This window comes from Protopterus annectens, chromosome 1.part0 (assembly GCF_019279795.1).
Source record: "Protopterus annectens isolate FY-2018-M chromosome 1.part0, PAN1.0, whole genome shotgun sequence".
Lineage (NCBI taxonomy): Eukaryota > Metazoa > Chordata > Ceratodontiformes > Protopteridae > Protopterus > Protopterus annectens.
Window position 1 is genome coordinate 172667831 of NC_056725.1, and position 21377 is coordinate 172689207.

At 39.3% G+C, this 21377-nt stretch overlaps 1 protein-coding gene across 1 annotated transcript in view; it reads right to left on the bottom strand.

Annotated features, from left to right (window-relative positions):
- The window catches only part of LOC122795996, a 928531-nt gene that overhangs the window by 116584 nt on the left and 790570 nt on the right, over positions 1-21377 (bottom strand). Inside the window, exon 10 of the mRNA XM_044064748.1 lies at positions 2386-2455. Coding sequence (XP_043920683.1) covers positions 2386-2455 — 70 coding nt within the window. The remainder of the gene's footprint in view (positions 1-2385; positions 2456-21377) is intronic.

A 21377-nucleotide genomic window follows, 5' to 3' on the forward strand; every position in this document is an offset into this window, starting at 1 on the left:
AAAATACAGTTGAATTCTACAAACAAAAAAATAGCTTTTACAGCATTTTAAAGCTTATACCTTTTTGATAATTTGGGAAATAATAAATTGAAACATCAGATGTGTTTAAGCATTCAAGACAAATCAGAAAGAATGACAGCACTGATGCTAAGAGCTGCTGTAAAAACAGGCTTTTACACAATGCAGTATTTTGTGATTCAGAGACGGAATAGCTGCAGGAGAGTAAAGACTTCATTATTTGCTAATATGCATGTCTGTGAATCACTCTTGACCATCACAACACAACTCAGAACTTTTCTATGTTAATTAACACTAGTGACCCATGCATCACATTGTCAAAGGCATCCTCACTCATTCATTCTCCCATGCATACAGTCATTCAAAACCTCACACACACTGAGATATCCCTTACCTGTCACTGAGCTGACACTACTTCCCAGATGTCTTTCTATTTTTTGTCCCTGACCTCATAAATCACAATGCCTTACAATTCGTCAGTAATGCCGGATATTACTTTACATTTTTTTTATTAAACATTTAAGTAATATTTTCTAATATCGCTGGTGTCTAGTGGTAGTGTAGAAAACTAATATCTTCTGTATGAGGTGGGCAGATAAATAGCTTTAATCTTTTTTAGTGTCTTTAGGGCATACTAAACAGAGTACCCCTGGTGTCTAGTGTTTCCACCCCAACCCACAATGTTTGTCTCCTCCCACCCAATGTCTTTAAGGCATGATATGTAGAATTAAACCTTATGTCTAGTGTTCTCCCAACCCATGTCTTTCAGGCTGCAAACCTTTTCTATTAATTTAAGTGTTGTTAAGACACAATCTGAAAAGTTATCCCTGATGTCTAATGTTCCCCACCCACAACATTACAGGACTTGTTTATTAGTCTAGGGGAGTATGGAGGTGTGACAGACCCTCAGACACACATTGTCTCACACACACACACACACACACACACACACATGCATAACTGCCCTAGCTATCCCCTACCTAACACATCTACTATGACCTCACAGGCAGAGACATACACAAACACGCACAGACACACAGACACACACACACACACACACACACACACACATACACACACACACACACACACACACACACACATGCAACATGCTGCACCACATATATACACATGCACAAACAACCCAACATTGCCTGTCTGCTAAACTCCCTGGGACTTACTTTTACCATGATGGGTAAACAAAAGTTGTTGGCTGTTTTCATTAACATGAGTGGCCATGTATGGCTGTGTAAATGCCTTCCTGCAGACATTTCCAAGGCAGAGTATGTGGCTAACTAGCCTATGCCTCTCCCCTGAAATGCCTCATTAGCATTTAGCACTGCTGCATCCCTCTGCAGTGTTGCACATTGTCATGTTAAAGCAATGTGGTAGGGCCGTCTGTGAACCAGAAATGGTCATGATGAAGTGTAAATGTGTGCACACCTTGCTGTAACCTCTGTGAACTGGCTCAGTTATTTAAACATTCTACTCACAATACTAAATGTTGCCTAACGCAGTGTGTTCACTGATTTCTATACTTCTTAAAACCTGCACCTTACAGCTGAAATGCATATGTCTGTAAGAAGAAAAAAAAACTTCACAAATACTATTTGATTGAGGCAGAATGTCTGAAATGGCATTTCTCTTAAGTAGGTATTTATCTTTGCTTGAAATGTAATGACCATGCAGTTGATGCTATACAATTTTGGGAGGTTCAGGGGTCTCCCTCTTCATAAGACCGTGCCTTCTTAGAAATAAATAACTTAAAAAGTTTCCAGGTTGAAATCTGGCATGTTGCCATTTTTTACTTTGTTTTTTACTTGTTTAACATAGCGAGATTAAAGCAACGGAGATCCTCCTTTCTCCGTTGCTATCTCTGAACAAGAAAAAAAAAAAAAAATCAGGGGATATACTAATGGAAAAAGTCCGGGCAACCGGACCTTTTTCCATTAGTATATTCTCGGATTTACAGTGGGCGCGCTGGTTGTGCTGGCCAATCAGCGTGCTCGTTTTTGAATATTTAGGGCCAATCATTGTATAATAATAATTAGTAAATGCATGCTCTGTCAAGGGTTATTGTTTACTTCTGTGCAGTACACATCCCTGTCGGGAGAAGTCATAGCACCTTATAATGTCCACTGCTATTTTTGTTTCAGTTACAAATGGAAGATTTTGTTATTATCATTGCCCCTTATAATTAAAACTTGGAGTTTTCCTTGGTGCTTAAAATATGTAATTAGAGTGCATTTATTGTTTTCACTGAAGTAGCATGTTTGAATCAAATGGAATACAATGCAATACAAAAACTACTACCCACTACAGAAAGGCCAGATAATGGCAAGAAAAACTTGAGTAAAGACAGCTTACCCAGAATGAGAATAGTGAGGCCATTGAAAACTGCACCGATGAAGGTCAGAAGCCACATTAATACTGCAAACTAAGCAGAAAACAGGACAGTCAGACAGACAGTCATTTCTTTGACAAAGATGTCAGCATATTAAACTGGGCCCAATGATATATTTTTCTGGTTTGTGATTTCTCAGGTACTTGTTCTGTCTTTGGTGACACCTCAAAGGATAACATCTCAGTTAAAATAATCACATGCAATCCAACAAGTAACAAGTGGAAACAACACTCACTGACTGTACTTTTAAATGCATTATACTGCAGGCAGGGTTTACACAACAGGTGATTGGTGTGTGCGGTATGTTGATAGAATTTTATTATTTATATGTAAATCCTAAAAACATCAAATGTTACTTTTCTAGACACATTCAGGAACTTTTTAATCAAACCAAACAACTGAAGACCACTTACAGTGAGGACCCTCAGTAGTACATATCACACTTACATTAAGCTAAGAATCAGAACAGGACTTTTCCACACTTTGACTCGACATACTAGAAGCATGTATACCATCTCCTGTTGTATTTCCAAATGTTTTAACTCTGTATTAGTAATAGCATGACCAAATACAAAATATATACTAGATGAAATAGAAAGCAACAGTTTCACCTGAGTATAACTATTATTTGAGCTCAGACTGAATGTTATGTGAAGGTATTAAAGACTTCTCCTTAAAGAGCAATAAACATACATGGTGTTGGATAAGCATCTAGTAAGCTAGTTTATTCTCCTAAACAGCAGCTCTGATCTATATGGGCCCTGGGAGTGCAGCCAGAGATGTCTCCAAGATAGGAGAATGAATCTGTCTTAGATGAGCAGACAGTATAGTTACAAATTATCACTGCGCTGCTGGGTGAGTAACTTAAGTCTGAGAATTTAATGTCTCAGTGAGTTTTATTACAATCGACTGTATTGTTTGAGCTGGCAATGCACTTTTCAGGGGTTCCCCTTTTCTTTCCTGTGGTGTGACTGTGGAGTTGTATGTATAATTTCACAGGATGTGGGCAGCTTAACCCCATGTCAGGACCCCAACGCAAAAAAAAAAAAAAAAAAAGATTTTTTGTATTTTTTTAGGATTTTTGTCTTACTATTTTTGGTATTTAATTTTAAATTAACATTGAGTCAAAAAAATGATCATTGACAACTTGTAGGTAAACCTGTAGAGACCGTTGCTTAACAGAAGATACAGATGAGTACATCAGATAACTAAGACAGAATAGCAAGAGTTGTAAAGACTGACACAATGGATTAGACCACCTTGACCAGTCATTTTTCAGCACTCTGTTAAAAAACCTTTCCAGGAACAGAGAACAGCTCATGGACCTTGGTGAATAACTTCCACAGGTGCTGAACCGTGTCTTGCTATGCTAAACAGTGTTTTAAAGCTCTCTTATCTGTGCCTTGATCATGTTTGACCTTACACTGCAACAACTTATTCCACTAATTTGGTGATCTGCAGTGTTATCATTATGGTAACAGTAGATACAGTACATCACACAGATGCTACATATTTTACAGTAATACATTTTAGCATGTTTTGTTCTAAAAAACCTCTAGCAGTGCTGACTGGACTAACTGAGCTTACTAATATTTGTAAAAGTAGTTGGGTCAGATAGTCTGGAGACTGAATATGCATCATGACTTGAGCTGCTAGCCTGATCACTGGTCTTTTATAAAAGAAAGTGACTGACCCTCTCTTACAGTTGTGCCTTAAAGAGAAGTGTCTGGAACCTCACTTGACAATGAATGTTATCTCATTTAATAAAGGCATTGCTACTCTATCTTCCCACCGCGGGTATCAGCAGTACCATTTGGAACATGGCAGTAGCATAGCTAGGGTGGAGTGAGAGGGGCAACTGCCCCAAGTGCAAAGTGTTGGGGGGGGGGGGTGACAAGCAGATCCCAATTTTCTAATGCATTTGCTGTCAAACCTGAGCAGTGTGGCTCTCCAGGTGTGGTCTAAACTGTAGCATTTGCTACAGTTTAAGTGTAACAAAACAAATCTTTTTTCTTTTCTATTTTTTTTCAACTGGCTAGGCAGCAGGTAGGGGCCATTTGTTGTGCATCTGACCACCTGATTGGTGTGACAATACAAGGAACACCCTTTTTTTTTGTTTTCAATGGAAAAGCTGAGGGGATGGGGTGCTGGTTGAGCCAACTAAACTTCTGGAGCATGGCACAAACATGAACCATTCCACTGAGCGATGAATAAATTAAATTCTCACTGTTTACGCAGAGCTTGTGAAATACGTACATTAACTGCCAAATACTCTAGCCTAGACTAAGGGAACTGGAAATCTGCTCCAGACCTGTCTGAGAACTGGCTACACTCAAGCATCATAAGATCTTGAACTTTCTCTCAAAGACATTACCATGTGGTACTATAACCAGTTATGTAAAAAGTAGGCAGTTTCCTGTTGTCTAACTTTGGTAGCTTTTCTTTCCCAATACCCCTCTCTTTCATAAAGTTAATTTTATAGACATTCATGCTGGGTCACTAAAATCATGCTCCTTGCCTAAGTAAACATCTTTAAACTGCTTCTCCAGATAACCAGAGTTGCATCCTTTTGGAATCTCATCAAAACTGACCTTACTGTCTGCAATGATGTCATTAGTGGCCACCATGATGACTCTACCTTCAGATTATTAAGCACTTCCAAATCCTTTCTCATACTGCCACCAAGACTTCACATTCACCCTCAAAGAGCACACTCCGTTAAAGCTCAGTCTGAAATGGAGGGATTCCTCCCACATCAAGGCTCCTCACTCCACTAAGTCTGGGGCATTATTTACCTATTATATTAAATAATTATACAGATATATATATATATATATATATATATATATATATATATCTATATAAATGTTTGTTTAATGTATTTTTATATTATTTTGCAGTTTGTTTACTGGGAAAGTCCATTGGACAGAAAATGGGCCCATTTTCACTGGAAGCCCTGAGAGAAAAGCTCCTTGTACAGTTTTACAGCAAAAAAACTCAACAGTTTGCAATTTATACATAGCTCACAAATAAAAATCAACAGTTTGTTGATATATATATATATATATATAGGGTCTATATTATAACCACAAAAGCCTGTTTCAGTGAATACGTAAACGTTGACGCATATTGCACGAACCGCGAATACACCAAATGCCCTAAACCGCAAAATTCAAAATCTCAAACCGACATAGTTGGCCAACCCCACCACTCGCTACATACTACCCACCCAAACAAAATAAATAAACCACATACATACAGTAACCGAAACCCTACTTGTAACCCTAAAGTAAAGCTTGCATATACTACCATGTATGCACTTACCTTAACCCGCACCCTAACTCTAAGGTAACTATCACACAATTACCTTACGGAGCTATACTGCAGAAGGGCCAACTATGCAGTTTCGAGATTTTGAATTTCGTGGTTTAGGGCATTCGGTGTATTCACAGTTCACGCAATATGTGTCAACATTTACGTATTCGCTGAAACGGGCTTTCGCAGTTATGATATAGACCCTATATATATATATATATATATATATATATATATATATATATATATAATATGGTTATATCAAATATCTACAAGTCTATGGTCTGGCTGCCTGATATGTTTAAGTGTGATGCAATCATGTTGTAAATGCAGCTTTTGAGACTCTTTCTACAGCAATTAACCCTATCCAAGGTAAGGTAATGGTAGCAAAGCATTCTAATGACCCTCACTAATGACATGTCACCTATTTACAACAGGAGACATGCATGCTTTACAGTACTAGTGGGTCACCTGCTGAATGGCTGACTTAATGTAAACTTCTACATCTCTTTAAAGGCAGAATTACTCTTGGTAAAAGGGGTATAGAAAAACAAACAAGGAACATCTGTAAGTGATACTAACATATTCTGAAAATCCCTTGAAAGGAAACATGATTCCAAAATTTCTTTTGTCTTGTGGATCTCTTTGGACTCTTGCCTTTTGATGCACATCAATCCAGATATTTTCATTTGCCAATATCTGTGCTCTAAGTAGTTATATTACACCTTCATGACAACATCAGATCCCATTTGTCAGTTTCCATTCACCTTCATATACACACAAACTCATACAATTTCTGCCTTAAATTCATAGTATTGTATCACATGTACTGTGTGTTATGAATATTATAACTGTAGTATCATGACCTTCTTACAGAAAATGTGAGTATCTGTAACAAGTATTCTAGTCCAATCTGCTTATGAAATATTCAGCCTTTGCTTCCTGCTTAACATCATTGTGTCAAAATGAAAATTATATAATGACTGTTGATTAATATTCAAAAACGAGCATGCTGATTGGTCAGCCCAACCAGTGTACCCATTGTAAATCCAAGAATATACCAATGGAAAAAGGTTCGGTCACCCGGACTTTTTTCCATTAGTATATCTCGTAAGTGTTTTACTTTTCTTTCTTTTTTTTTAATAAAATAACAAAACGGAAGACCTCAAATGAATGAAGGAGATGTTGCAAACAAAAATAAAAGGAAAATCATTTACGTTCTGCAAAACTATAGAAACTTACATGACTATTTTGTCTGTCCTGGCTCTCCCTCATTCATTAAAAGTCTCAGGTTCTTTTTTTTTTGCACAGCACTGATGTACTGCGTAAGCATGGGAACACAAGTCCCACACGCATGCGCAGTACATCAGAAAAAGCCCCAGGATATCACAAAACTGCAGAAGGGCAGCACAGCGACATTATACAAAGACATTATTTAAGAAAAGTATTTTTTTCTTAAATAATGTTATTGTATAATAGCAATAACCGACTCCATGGTTGTGGTATATTGAAATTTACCCACGTTGATTTTATTTAATCACTTGGGCTTTGCCCTCGTGATTAAACCACACCAACCGTGGGTAAATCTTCAATATACTACACCACATTGTCAGTTATTGCTTAATAAACAAATGCTGTACTGACCAAAAATTTAGTGCTCTTCAATAAAGTGAAAACTAGAAATCTTTACCAGCTCACCACCCAATAACTAGAAATTCCAGACACATATCATATGTATATAAAACGTAAAATTTATATATTAAGTTCCACAACTTTCTTCCTACATACCCACTGCCTGAAAAATATTAACACAGTTTAGAAAAAATTGAAGTCTCGGTTAGTACAAAGGCACCATTTCAGCACTCACATAATCACTTTGCTGTATTTCATGCTGTGGACAATGTCATGTTATCTTGCTGCTCAGTTTTACTATTTTTACTGAGAAGTTTGATGTGGTACATCAATCCCACTTAACAGTGTTAGTATGGAACAGAAGAAACAGTCTGTTTCTTGTTCAGGAACCACTTCCTCACTGGCAAATATAGTCAGTATTTAGGATTAGTTGTTGATTCAAATCAGGCATATATTTAACCACACAAGGATATTTTGTGCCATTTTAGTTTTGCATTGGTGTTAATGAACTATTTGTGAGCTTTGGCAAACTATCAACAGATAATGGATGCAACTGGTCCAACCACCGAGTAACTTACTCCTGGTGTGACCACAGTAGGTATTGCTTTTATGTCCATTCACCTCAATTACATTATCAATTGTCTATTCTTGAGACCACAAATTAACTAACTAACTAACTAACTAACTAACTAACTAACTAACTAACTAACTAACTAACTAACTAACCAACTAACCAACTAACCAACTAACTAAGCGGAGTATCATTCTATTTCATCACTAATGAGGTCAACTCAGACTCACTTTTCCTTTTTGGAAAGTATCTCTGAGGTTCCATGGTTCATGATAGAAAAAATAAATCCCAACATATGGACACCTCAGACCTTTCCTATCTGCATATCTGTCTAAATAAAGTTACTAACTCAATTAATTTACAAAGTATTTTGCAAACAGAATCATTCTTCTCCCATTACATGTCATAATTTTGTCTGCATGTTAGAGGAGTTGTCATGCTTTTAAACCTCATTTTCCTGTATGTTGTAATACACTTTACTGTCACGACCCTGCTGCAATCTTCCAGTGAATAAAGGCCTCTCTGCACTTGTCAGCTTTGTAGTCGGGTTCAAACAGCCAACACAAGGAAATGATCTCTGATGGCTCCTCTTGGAGTCTAAAACTTAAATTTCTTTCCATTGTTTTTGTTTGTAATGTGTGGTTTCATAATGTACATGTAAGTACATAATTTCCTTCTAAGTCACATACCACTAAGCTCCACATTGTCTCTGTAATACATAACAAACTAAAATCTGGGAAAATCTCTTGCCTACTTTTTGCCTGCACTCTATTCCCCGCAATTCATCCTGACATTAAAGGACAATATACCATAGTCCTGACTAGCCATTAACACATTGCTGGCCTCAGTCTAACTTTTCATTGTTGAATGTATGTGTTATTCCAGGAAACTCTACTAACTCTGCTAAGCTGAACCTGTAGCAATGTTGGATCAAGCCCTGACTACAACCCACATCATCTGAGGTCTAGCAACACCTCTGATGCTGGAATACCCAGGTGAGGAGCATGGGAGTGAGCAGCTGATGCCAGCTTACCCATCTCTGGGGAGGGACAGGTGGTGTCCATTTTACTACTTACCTCCCTGAAGGTGGAGGCCTGTGCAACAATAAAATTCAGCTGACACTGGGAATGCAATCTTGATAGTACCAAGCTAATGATGTTAGCCTTCACTGGGTTTTGCAATGAAGCACACATGTACATGGGGCAGACAAAGCATGCCCCAGTAATGACAAAGATGTTGAGATCAGCCACCCAGCAGTAGGGTTAGGCCATAAATAGAAAACACCCAACAGCTTTTGCCTTAGATGATATACTCTTCAGTAAAAAGAGCAGCATTGCATACTTCTCTGGGAACAATTTAAAAACCATACTGCAGCACAATGGCCCTGATCTGACACTGTGGTGAAGCCAGATAACCGCAATCCTGAAAGGAAGGCACTGGGGTGGGTGGGCATAGGCAGGGGAACAAACTTCTCCATGACTGTCTGGGTGACAGCCCCTCCATTCAGCTCTCACTCAGTGCAGGATGAGCCACCACATCAAAAATGAAAGGGCACGAGATCCGTAAGAGGAAGGTTTGATAGCTAGCAGTCAGAGAGGACAAAAATCATATAGGAAAAGTAATCCAAAAACTGTTTTGTTGTCTACTGTCATGAGCACTGTTAACACATTATATAAATCAACAGCAATACATAAAATTCACAACAACTTTATTTACATCATTTCAAAGCATTGAATATATCAACTATGAAATTAGTATAATAAAAAGTGCCATAAGCATAATCTGTTGTAATACTATTGTAATGCTCCCCTGTAATGCAATTACGTATTGATCAGTATTGCAGTTTAATGCTTTCCTTCCTGGAAAACTGGATGACCCCTTCAGACATGATTTCCTCTTTGGTCAGTCCTCAAAGGATTTGACTGAGGATCTTCTAAAGATGAAGCAGGCACTAACAGCTACTGAAAGTCTTTCTGACACCCATTGTTTCTTCTACTATAGTTTTTTTTATATGCCACCCCAGCTTTCAAAAAGAGAAGGGCCCTCAGTAGAATGAGGAAGGACCCTAAGTAACAGAATATGCTCTCATTTATACTTTCTACTGTCACTCCCCCAATAGGAGGAGATGATTCTACTACTCAACAGCTGCAGTCCTAACTATCTCATAGAACCATCTATGGCAGGTATCCAGACTGACTAGTAAGTTTTAGACAACATCTTAGTCACATCTTTGACATATTAGGTCCTCATTCAGAAGCAGTTCTGCTAAGATACCAGCAGGCCTAGACTGCAATGGAACACTACACCCTTCCCCTCTTCAGAGAATTACATATGGTTTTATTCCTGACTTTTCCATGTTCCAAATATAATAGAAGACATCAGGCCGGTCTTGGATCCAACAGCAGCAATGATCAGATCAATATTTCAAATTTTAAATGGCTATTCTCCAAGGCACTATACTGCCTGGATAGGGATTCATACTCCTGCTGTCACTTGGTGCCTAGATGGTTGGCCATACTCCTACTGCACAGGGTGCCTGGAGACTGGCTCATACCACTACTGCCACAGGGTGGCTAGAGAGTGGCTCATACCACTACTGCCACAGGGTGGCTAGATGGTGTAGCTAGACATAATGAACATCATCTGCCATATCAATGTCCAGGTTCCTTTAGATCACTCTAGATTGGCACCACATTCAGGGTAAGTTGGTGCCGCTTGATCTTTCCTCATTACTGAGATTGTTTATTAACGTGTTGTCTAACATGACAAAAATATTATAAAAGAAGGAAGTCCATGTGTTCTCTTACATGGCCAAATAGCAAATACTTACTGGTGCTCCATTTGTGGAACTGCTGATATAGTCCCTGACTTTGCCCTCCTATTGAGGCATGCCCTGGAGTCTCAGTAAATTGGAAAAGGCACTCTTAGGTCTTAGCTCAGAGGTCTTAATCAGAACATAATTGGACACTGTTGAGTGTTGGTGATTCCTGTCCAGGTATTAGGGCAGGATGTTTCAACTTTGGCAACCCGGTTGAGGTCACATTGTTCTGATCACAACAAATGTGACTCATTATCAAATAAGGCAGTATTCCCTCATATTTCCTATGCTGAGGAATTAAGTATAGAACAGAGCGTGTGTTTGCAACTTTAAGAAGCATTTCCAAGTGAAAGCACGTGCATATAAATAGTGAGCACGTGCAGGCAGCAGTGTCATTTTGAGAGAACAGCCACACTCTTAACATGTAGACTGCTTTTCAGTTTATAGCATCCTACAGACCACCTTCTCAAAGTCAGGAATCCTACTCGGCTTTCCTGAAAATATTGGAGAACATGAAGATCTCTCCGAACACCATTATATTGGGTGACTTCAACTACCCAAACATAGACTGGGAGCATTACTCAAGCCCCAGCGCCTTAGCCCAAAGGTTCCTGGAATTTATAAACTCAAATGCTATGGAACAACTAGTCACCACTCCCACAAGAGGGGAAAACATACTAGACCTGATCATTACCAACATGGGGACTCTATGCTCCATACCAGAAGTATATCCCTCATTGGTAAGATCAGACCATAAATTAATTTCACTGGATATCCACATCCCGACCCCACCCCTAGCCCAGAAAACCACAGTGATAAACTTCTCAAAAGCGAACTTCACACTTCTCAAAACTGAAGTGGAATCCTTCAAGGACCCAGGGCCAGTGGAAACTACGGCCCAAACTGCAGAATCCTATATAAACGCATTCTACGGACATCTCCAGGAATGCATGGATCATGCTATCCCAAACAAAATCAAGACCCAATCATCCAAAGGCAGGCATCCAGTCTGGTGGACCCCAGCCATAAATAAACTGTACAACAGAAGGAGGAAGCTACTACATGATAGAGCAAAATCCCTAAAAGGGAAGGCATCTCTGATCAGTACTAGCAAAAAATTACGATCCCTCATAAAATCCTCCAAGGTCAGCTTCGAGAGAAAAATTGCACAGGACACTAAAGACAATCATAAGGCTTTTTTCAGTTATGTTAGGAACCTGGGATGCAACTCCCAGACTTGTTCTGAGTTGATTCTAAACGACAAAAAATACACTGAACCCACAGACATCGCCAATATCCTGGCAGACAGGTTCAGTGCAAACTTCTCCACCCCCCCCCCCAAAGAGCAAGTATCTATCCCGGCAGAGTGCAGCCTCCCAAACATCTCTGATGCTCAGGTGAAGGCCACCCTCTCCAAAGCAAAAAACACTGCTTCCATGGGACCATATGGTGTCCCAGGTTGCGTCCTACATGAACTCCAAGAAGAACTAATCCCTCAAGTAAAACTGCTGTACAATCTCAGCCTCACTACAGGGTATGTGCCCAAAGAATGGCGTAAAGCAACAGTGGTCCCACTCCACAAAGGTGGCACCTCTACGGACCCTGGAAACTATCGCCCCATAAGCCTGACTAGCCTAGTCTGCAAGGCTATGGAGAGGATCATCATGAAACTCATAAACAAAGACACTTGGGGACCTACAGACACTAGATCCTACCCAATTTGGCTTCGTCAAGGGCAGATCCTGCCTTTTGAACCTGGTCGACTTCTTCAAAACAGTCACCAAGCCCATAGATGAAGGGAAGGTAGTCCACACAGCCTATCTGGACCTCGCAAAGGCATTTGACACAATACCCCACTCGGGCATCATAGATAAGCTATCCAGCCTAAATATAAACCCCTATGTCACAAGATGGGTCGCAAACTGGCTCAAAGACAGAACCCACAGAGTCAGAGTTGCTGGAGCCATGTCAGACTCGAAACCGGTCATAAGTGGTGTCCCACAAGGTTCTGTCCTGGGACCTCTCTTGTTCGGTATTTACTTTTCTGAGGTACAGGCCAACGTGGGAGGACTATGGCTCACCAAGTTTGCAGATGACTGCAAACTGGTCATCATAATCGACTCTTCAGCTGACACAAACATCCTTCAAAAAGGTCTCGCAGAGACAGATAACTGGTGCCAGAGCCATGGTCTAAAGCTAAATGCCAAAAAGTGTATAGTCATACCCTTTGGCAAAAACAATGTGCCCACAAATTACCACATAGGTGGTAACCCATTAAGTAGAGAGAAAGTAATTAGGGATCTGGGGACCCAAGTTGATAGCAATCTCTCCTTTGACAACCACATTGCCAAAGTGGTTAGAAAGACCTTCTACATAGCCCACCTCATCATGAAAGGATTCACATCTAGATCAAGAGAGGTAATCGTGCCCCTTTATTCATCCCTCATCAGGCCCATCATAGAATACAATGCCCCCTTTGGGATGTACCTTACCTGACACCTGCAGCAATTAGAAAGACCCCAAAAGTACCTCACCAGGAGGATCAAGGGACTCAAACAGATGCCATATGCTGCTCGGTTATAAAAACTCCAGCTCTACTCAGTTGCATACCGCCTACTTTGAGGCGATCTATGCCTGACATATAAAGCTATGTCCAACCCAGAATTAATGGACATGCTCCACCTCAGTAAATCTAAATCCCTTAGAGCCACGCGCTCGAGGGACTTGAACCTCAGCACGGAAATAAATAGAACATGCTGGAGGGACAGATTCATAACCCAGAGGCTCCCTTCGCTCTGGAATAGAATTCCAATTCATGTTAGGCAGAGCACCTCACTGACTCTCTTCAAGAAGAATTTTGATGAGTGGTTGGGGGATCGTAGGTATGTCCTGGGGATTACTTCCGTGTCACAATTAGACAGAGGTACAGTAAACTAAACTTTAAAAAGGGCACAGTATACTCAAATCAAGGGGTGGCGTAAGCCAAACACAATCGGGCTAGGCTTATAAATGCCCCAGGGCAGATAGCCTAGTATGAACCTATGACCCTATGAACCTATGTATGAGTGTGGTAATCAGTCTGTTTATAAGTTTATTTAAGTTTAAGTTACAAAGCCTCATTCCTGATGTGTTTATGTGTAATAAAGCTGCTTGAACTGAACCGACAACCGTTTGTCTGTTTTATCCTGACTGGATGAGCAACTTGGTGTCAGAACCAGGATTGAGAGTACAACTTCTTCAAACCATGAGGTGTAAAGTTGACAACAAAGGTACATTGAGCAGGCTGGGAGATACAGTGCTCAGACAATTAAAAAAGGGCCAGAAATGAATGAACTATAGGTAACCAAAACTTGCATAGGTGATTTATTTTGCAAAGGAAATGAAACAGAGCATTTGTAGAGCACAAAACGTGTTATTAATCAAATGAAAGGCACGAAACACATTATTAATTAAACGGACTGTTCAAAACTATGATTTGCTTGATATGATTTTTCAAAACTATATTTTCTAAAAAAAGCAGAGATATTCATATGGGGCTCAGAATTACCTTTGGTTTGCATAATTAGCATGTTTAAAGTAAAACTGGCACAAGTAAAGTATAAAGTGCATGATAAGAGATTAAACAGGCATAGCGGGTACAATAAAAAGGCAAAATAAGCTTAAAGACCAAGGCGACTCCATGTTTTTTTTAGTAAAAGACCATGTTTTGAGCATAAACTACTATTTTGCATTGAAGGAAGCCATTCAAAGCATAACTGAAGTTATTCTAAATAGTTCAGAGTGTGCAAAGTGTTTGCAGAGAGTGTGCTTTATTATGGTGCAGTTATTTCAAAAAGTTTGCTGTGTGCAAAGTACAGTTATATTGCAAAGTGCAGTCAAAAGTACTGCCATTTCGAAAAAGTTTCTTGTGCTGTGTACATTTATTTGCAGTGCCACCATTTCAAAGTGTTTCTTACAATTATTTTGCAAAGAACAGCCATTTTTAAAAGTTCCTGTGCTATGTACAGTTTATTTGCAAAGTGGATTCATTTTGAAGTGCTTCTTACTCTGAGCTTCTTCTGCTGTGAACAGTTTGTTCGCAAAGTACAGTCATTTCGAAGTATTTTTTACACTGATAAGGAGTGAGTTCACAGAGTACAGTGATTTTAAAGTGTTGTTGTGCTACAGAGACTTATTTGGCAAAGTACAGTTATTTCAAAGAGTCTGTTGTGCTATTGAGCATTATTACAGGTTCTAGCATAAAGTTCTGGCATATATTATGTGTGTATGTTCATACATAATTCCAAGCACCTTCACTACTATGTGTTGATATGGCAGAGGCATTTCACAGACCCAGTCCATTTGTGTTTGATCATAATATTGCAGAGAATTGCAGAGTATTTGAGCAGGAGTACAACATTTTCATACAAGCAGCTTTACCACAATATTGTTGTGCTGGCTGAATCAAGGGAAGGCCCTGAATGCTTGAAATGTAAATTTAGAGAAATGTGTAACCCCAAATGTGTAGCCCCCAAACAAATGTTACATTAGAGAGGCACCTAATTTATACAAGAGACCAAACGCCAGGTGAAACCTTTACAGCTTATATCACTGACTTGAGAAATAAGTCTAAAACATGCAGATTTGGTGATTTGAAAGATGAGTTAATAAAGGACAGGCTTGTGTGTGGTGTTAATAGTGCTGGAGTGAGTAAGAAAGATTTTGCTTTGTGACAGTGATTTAACGTTGAACAAAGCTACAGAGATTTGTCAAATTCATGAGCTCATAGAAAGGCACATAAGTATGCTTGCAAGCGATAACAGCTTAGTTTCAGTAGCCTCTACAGCATGCATAGACAGCATGCAGCATGTGGCAAGCAGAAGTAGGCCTAAGCAAATGGCAGCTGCAAGCCCTGCAGGATTCTCTGGCAGGATCAGTAATTTTCTAGCAAGTTCCAAGACTAGCTCGGCAAAACGGACATGCTCAGTGCAGTATAAGGGTGAGTCAGGAAAACCCAAGTCAAGTCTTATTGTTAACCGTCATAACTGTGGTGTCAATCATGAGTCTAAAAGAGAAAAATGCTTAGCATTTGATCAGCAATGCCACAAGTGTAAAAAAAGGAACCACTTTCAAAAGTTTTGTAAATCAAGTAAGCTTCATTCAGTTATTAAGCAAGGTCACTCAAAAAAACAACTTGATCATATAGAAAGCTGCAACCCTACGTTCTGTGTAGACGGAGTATCAGTGGTCGGTGAAAAGGTTAATGCAGTGGATTTGTTGCAAAGAACGAAGTATTTTGTACTGTCTTGATCAATGGTAAACCCATAGAGCTCAAAGTAGACAGTGGTTCAAAGTGTAATGTTACATCACCAGAAACATTTGCTAGAGTGAGAGCTGGTAAGCAACTTAATTTGGCCAATTGTGCGAAGCTTGTTGCTTATGGAGGTGAAGAAATTCAGACCAAAGGTTCAGTAGTATTTTCATGTTATTCAGCTGGGAACAGTTACAGCTTGCAATTTTATGTAGTAAGAAGACCTGTGCAGTCATTATTAGGTCTCAGAGACAGTTTGAGAATGAAACTGTTGTCTTCTACCAAAGAAGTACATCATGTAAGCACATGTCCCAGTTCCAGCTTTACTGATGCTATTTTCTCAGAGTATGCTGATGTTTTCAACAACTCAGGCAGACTTCGTGTTGTGTACTCCACGAAAGTAGACCCAGAGGTCAGACCAGTAAGGAGAGTTCCAATAGCTATGCAGGACAAAGTCAAAGTCCAGTTAGACAAAATGTTGCAGCAAGCTGTAATTTGTCCAGTCACAGAACCAAATGAGTGGGTGTCTTCCATGGTAACCGCTCATAAGAAAAGTTCAGATGAAATCAGAATATGCATTGACCCAAGAGACTTGAACAAGATATTAAAGAGACTTCATCATCCTATGCGTACAGTCGAGGAGGTAGCTGCCCTCATGCCAAATGCCACTGTTTTTTCTGCCTTGGATGGAGTTCATTTTGGCAAGTAATGCTTGATCGCAAATCTTCACTACTGTCTACATTAAGTACCCCATTTGGTAGATACAGACTCCTCAGAATGATTTTTGTAATAAATTCTGCTAGTGAAGTCTTTCAACGTGCAATGGAGCAAATTTTTTTGGGCTACCCGTGTGCTATAATAGTAGATGATTTACTAGTTGGAGGCAATGGTTAAGCAGAGCATGACAAAAACCTCAGAAAAGTTCTGGACAGAGCACATGAAGTGAACATAAATCTCAATTCTCTGAAATGTAAATTTGAACTACCAAAAGTTACTTGTCATGTAAGACATTTGTTTACTAGTACTGGCTGATGACAAGATCCTTCCAAACAAACAGCCATTCCTGAGATGCCAGCTCATGACAATGGCCAAGTCTTACAGCGTTTCCTTGGTATGGTTAACTATTTGGGCAAATTTATCCCTGACTTTAGTGAGTTATCAGCGCCTTTGAGAGAGCTGACATGCAAAAATGTTGCCTGGTCATGATTAGAACAACACCAGAGAGCATTTGATAACCTCAAACAACAAATTTCCACCTGCCTATATTGAGATATTATGATGTCCACAAACCAGTAGTTCTTTCCTGTGATGCTACTAAGTTCAATCTTGGTGCAGATATTATTCAAGAAGGCAGACCTGTTGCCTATGCATCTAGAACTCTTACCCAAACTGAGATACAGTATGCTCAAATTGAGAAGAATCTTTTGGCAATTCTGTTCGCATGTTCAAAGTTCCATGATTATAACTATGGCCGAGCTATCTAAACAGAAACTGATCATCATCCTCTGGTCACTATTTTAAAGAAGCCTATGCATACAGCTCCAGCAAGACTACAAAGAATGATGCTCGGATTACAAAAGTACAATTTCAAAATGGTCTAAACAAAAGGCAAACTTCTTTATCTGGCTGATACCTTATCCAGTTTGCCCAGAAATATTACAGAACAGCTTGATGCAGAAAGTTTTGACATTGATGTCATGGAAATGCATATTTTTTCTTCTATGAGACTTGATGAGCTGATAGATCATACAAAAAAATGATCCAATTTTGCAAAAGCTCAACCACTTCATCAATGCTGGATGGCTGTCAAAGCAATCTTGTGTACCACCAGAAGTACAACTTTACTTTCCATACAGAGATGAGATGCTGATGGAAGATGGTATCATTCTCAAAGGTCCATAGGTTACTGTTCCTACTTCCTTACAACATGAATACATTCAGATTTTGCACAGTGGCTACCCAGGTTCCGATTCTACCAAAAGAAGGGCAAGAGGACTAGTATTTTGGCCTTCTCTATCAAAGGACATTGATAAAGTGCTTTCACCTTGTTCAGTATGCAACAGTACTAAACTGTATTTGCAAAAAGATCCACTTCAGCTAAACCGGATTCCTGAACTACCATGGTTAACAGTAGCCACTAACATATTTGAGTGGAACAATCAGCATTACTTAGTGTTGCTAGACATTTATTTGAATTGGTTTGAGATCAGTTTGATACCTAACCTAATGTCCAGTCCTTTTACTACTAAGATGAAATGTCATTTCTCAGTCCATGGTAGTCCACACAAAGTTACTTCTGACAACGGTACCCAATATACCAGTCAATTATTTCAAAAATTTGCAGAGTGGGACTTTATCCATGTTACTAGCACTCCAGAATACCCACAGTCAAACAGCATTGCTGAACGTGCAGTACAGAGTGCAAAGCAATTACTAGAGAGGTTAAAGCATGACAATACAGATATCTTCTTGAATTTGTTTAATCTCAGAAATATACCCCTTGACAACCTTCTTGGCTCACCTGCTCAGGCACTTCTACCTAGGCAAACCCGAATAACCTTGCCTATCAGATCTAGTTTGTTGGTGCCTAATGCTAAAAACAACAGAGCAATCAAAGCCCAACTTTATAAAAAGTGTTCCTTTTAGACGTTTAGCTATAATAAAAATGATTTCTTCATCTGTTGAAAGAAGGAGAGACAGTGAGGATGCAAACGGCAAAATGGTTTAATCGAATTGGTCAAGTGAGGGGTATATGTGTCAAGCTGAGATACTACTTAGTTGAATCTGAGGTTATAGAATACAGGAGAAACTGCAGACATCTTCTTCCTGTATAAGAAACAACATTGTAGCATTGTACCTGTGATACAGACTCTAGATCTCAGAGCAACCCTGACAATGTTCATACCGAACAACGTCTCAGTATCCATTCCCATTACTGATGATGTCCCAGATGTCCCCAAAGTTGAACATTCCTTGAAGACGGTCCCCGTTGCTAGATCCAATTCTGATTTTTATGCTACATGATCAGGTCATATTTCTAGACCTAGTGTAAAATACACAGCAACCTGGACATGATAGTTTTATATGTGCCTATTTTTGTATGACTGAATGTCAAAGAATTAGTTCTGTATAATTGTATGTCAAAAGATCATTTCTGTAAATTTCATGTCATTGAATACTGTTATTTAGTATATGATCTATTTCTCAAAGAGGGAGGATGTAGAACAGAGGGTGTGTATATAACATTAAGAAGCATTTCCAAGTGTAAGCACATGCATATAAATAGTGAGCACGTGTAGGCAGCAGTACCATTTTGAGAGAACAGTCAAAGTGTTAGCATGTATGTGTGTGGTAGTCAGTCTGTTTATAAGTTTATTTAAGTTTAAGTTACAAAGCCTCATTCCTGAGGTGTTTGTGTGTAATAAAGTTGTTTGAACTGAGCCCACAATCGCTTGTCTGTTTTATCCTGACCGGACAAGCGACATTATGTATGTTTGACAGTGTGCCAGATCATGGAGCATCACCCTGAAAGCCATTTGCATTATATGCTGGTAGAGTCCCTGTAGCTCCAGCCCTCTGCAGGAGCTGACAGTTTAGTCCTGGGTGGTCAAATTTACTCAGAAGTATTATGTTCACTAAACGTTAGAATGACACCTCCCTCTTGTTGTGCACAGGTTAGCAGGGTGAAGGGAAGGAGTTGATGGTGGAGGCATTCTCTTTCCCACAGAAAGGAAGATTCCAGCATAGTTTTTATCATTCTTTTTGATTTTGTATTTTACTATGAAATTCAAAGACAAAAGAACAAGTCACACTTGGTGGCCCATACAGGCCATAGTGTGATTTAAGGATCTCAGTTTTCTGGCCATGAAAAAAAAACAATGTAGTTTAAGCTAAGGAAGTCTCTTTAAGCTGGAATCAGATCTGGCTCCAGCTTGGGGACCTGCTGCTTCTTTAAATCCCTTTCTTCTGCTAAATCTTCCATTAGGAGTCTAAATACACCAGTAAGTCCCCACTTAACAGATAAATTCTGCTATGTGCCAGGCATTCTCTGTTCAGGCAAAAAGGTATCCACCATTACCGATATCAGTTAGTCTGCTTAGTTTTGAGGTGGCCCTGGCTTATCTCAGACATCAGTATTTTCTGGGTCTCATTTATTCCACATTCAAGATAAATGGTTCAGGCATCTCTGCATTCACAGCATTGTGGAGGCAAAACACTTTGCAAGGCACTGTGTCATTAAGAAGTTCCTTAAGGGGTTCTGCATTTTTGGCAAATTTGGAAGAAACCTTCTACTCCTTGGGTTGGAAACTATGACTTGCAGGCTGGCCAGTCCTTCATTTGAAGTGAGCAGATCACCTTTTTTGGTGGCCATCACCTCTGAGTATAGGATCTCTAAGATGCAGATCTCTGATTTTTTTTAAGGAATACTATTTGGTCATTTACAAGTATCAAATTTTCCATATGACTAATCTACATTTTCTTTAAAAAAAAAATTTCAAAACTGTTCTTAATCACCCTGTTTCCTTCACAGGGCAGAATTTAACTCAGAGAGAGCCTGTCTAACCTTGGATACACATCACCACTCAAGTTTACCTAAATCTTAAGTGAATTCAGGAAGACAGAACTAATATGTTTCCTTTTTGCTTCAGGTATAGAGGGCCATGATGAGAATGCAGAGATTAAGGAAATCATTCCCAAATAGATGGTTAACTACATTCTCTCTTGTTGCCAGGTAACTGATGCCCCACTTGGCAATGCTAATGTGAATGTCATTTCAGACAAACATATTGCTGCTTCCAGTGCTTGCTTCAAAATATCTGCATTACAGGCTTCTGTACCACATCCACTTGGCTACCAGCTCACACTTTCACCAAATATAACTTTTAGAGATGGGATTAAAGGAAGTGGCCCTCTTTTGGCTTACCTTTTGTCAAAACCCAGTCATAAGATCCCTTACTTTTTGGTTTCCCTCATTCTCCATCTTTCCAGCAACATCTCAGATACATCTACATTTTTCTAATGCTTGGAATTCTTCCAACAGTTATCCACTTCAGTGATCCTTGCAAGTTATTTATAACATGCACTTATCAGATTAGATAATCTGTGATGCAATCTTCTGCAATGGGTGCATATTACCATCCATTCATTCCACTTATGTCTGGATAGCTTCACCATCCAGCAAGTAGATTTTTCTGTGAGTTGAACAAGTGTATATTTGCCTACAGTTGTATACTTGTGTTGTTCTGCTTTTCAAATTGTGATCACTTAGGTGATTTCAAGCTAAGCAGGGCATGGACTAACACTAGTTTCCTTGCCCAGTGTGGGAGGT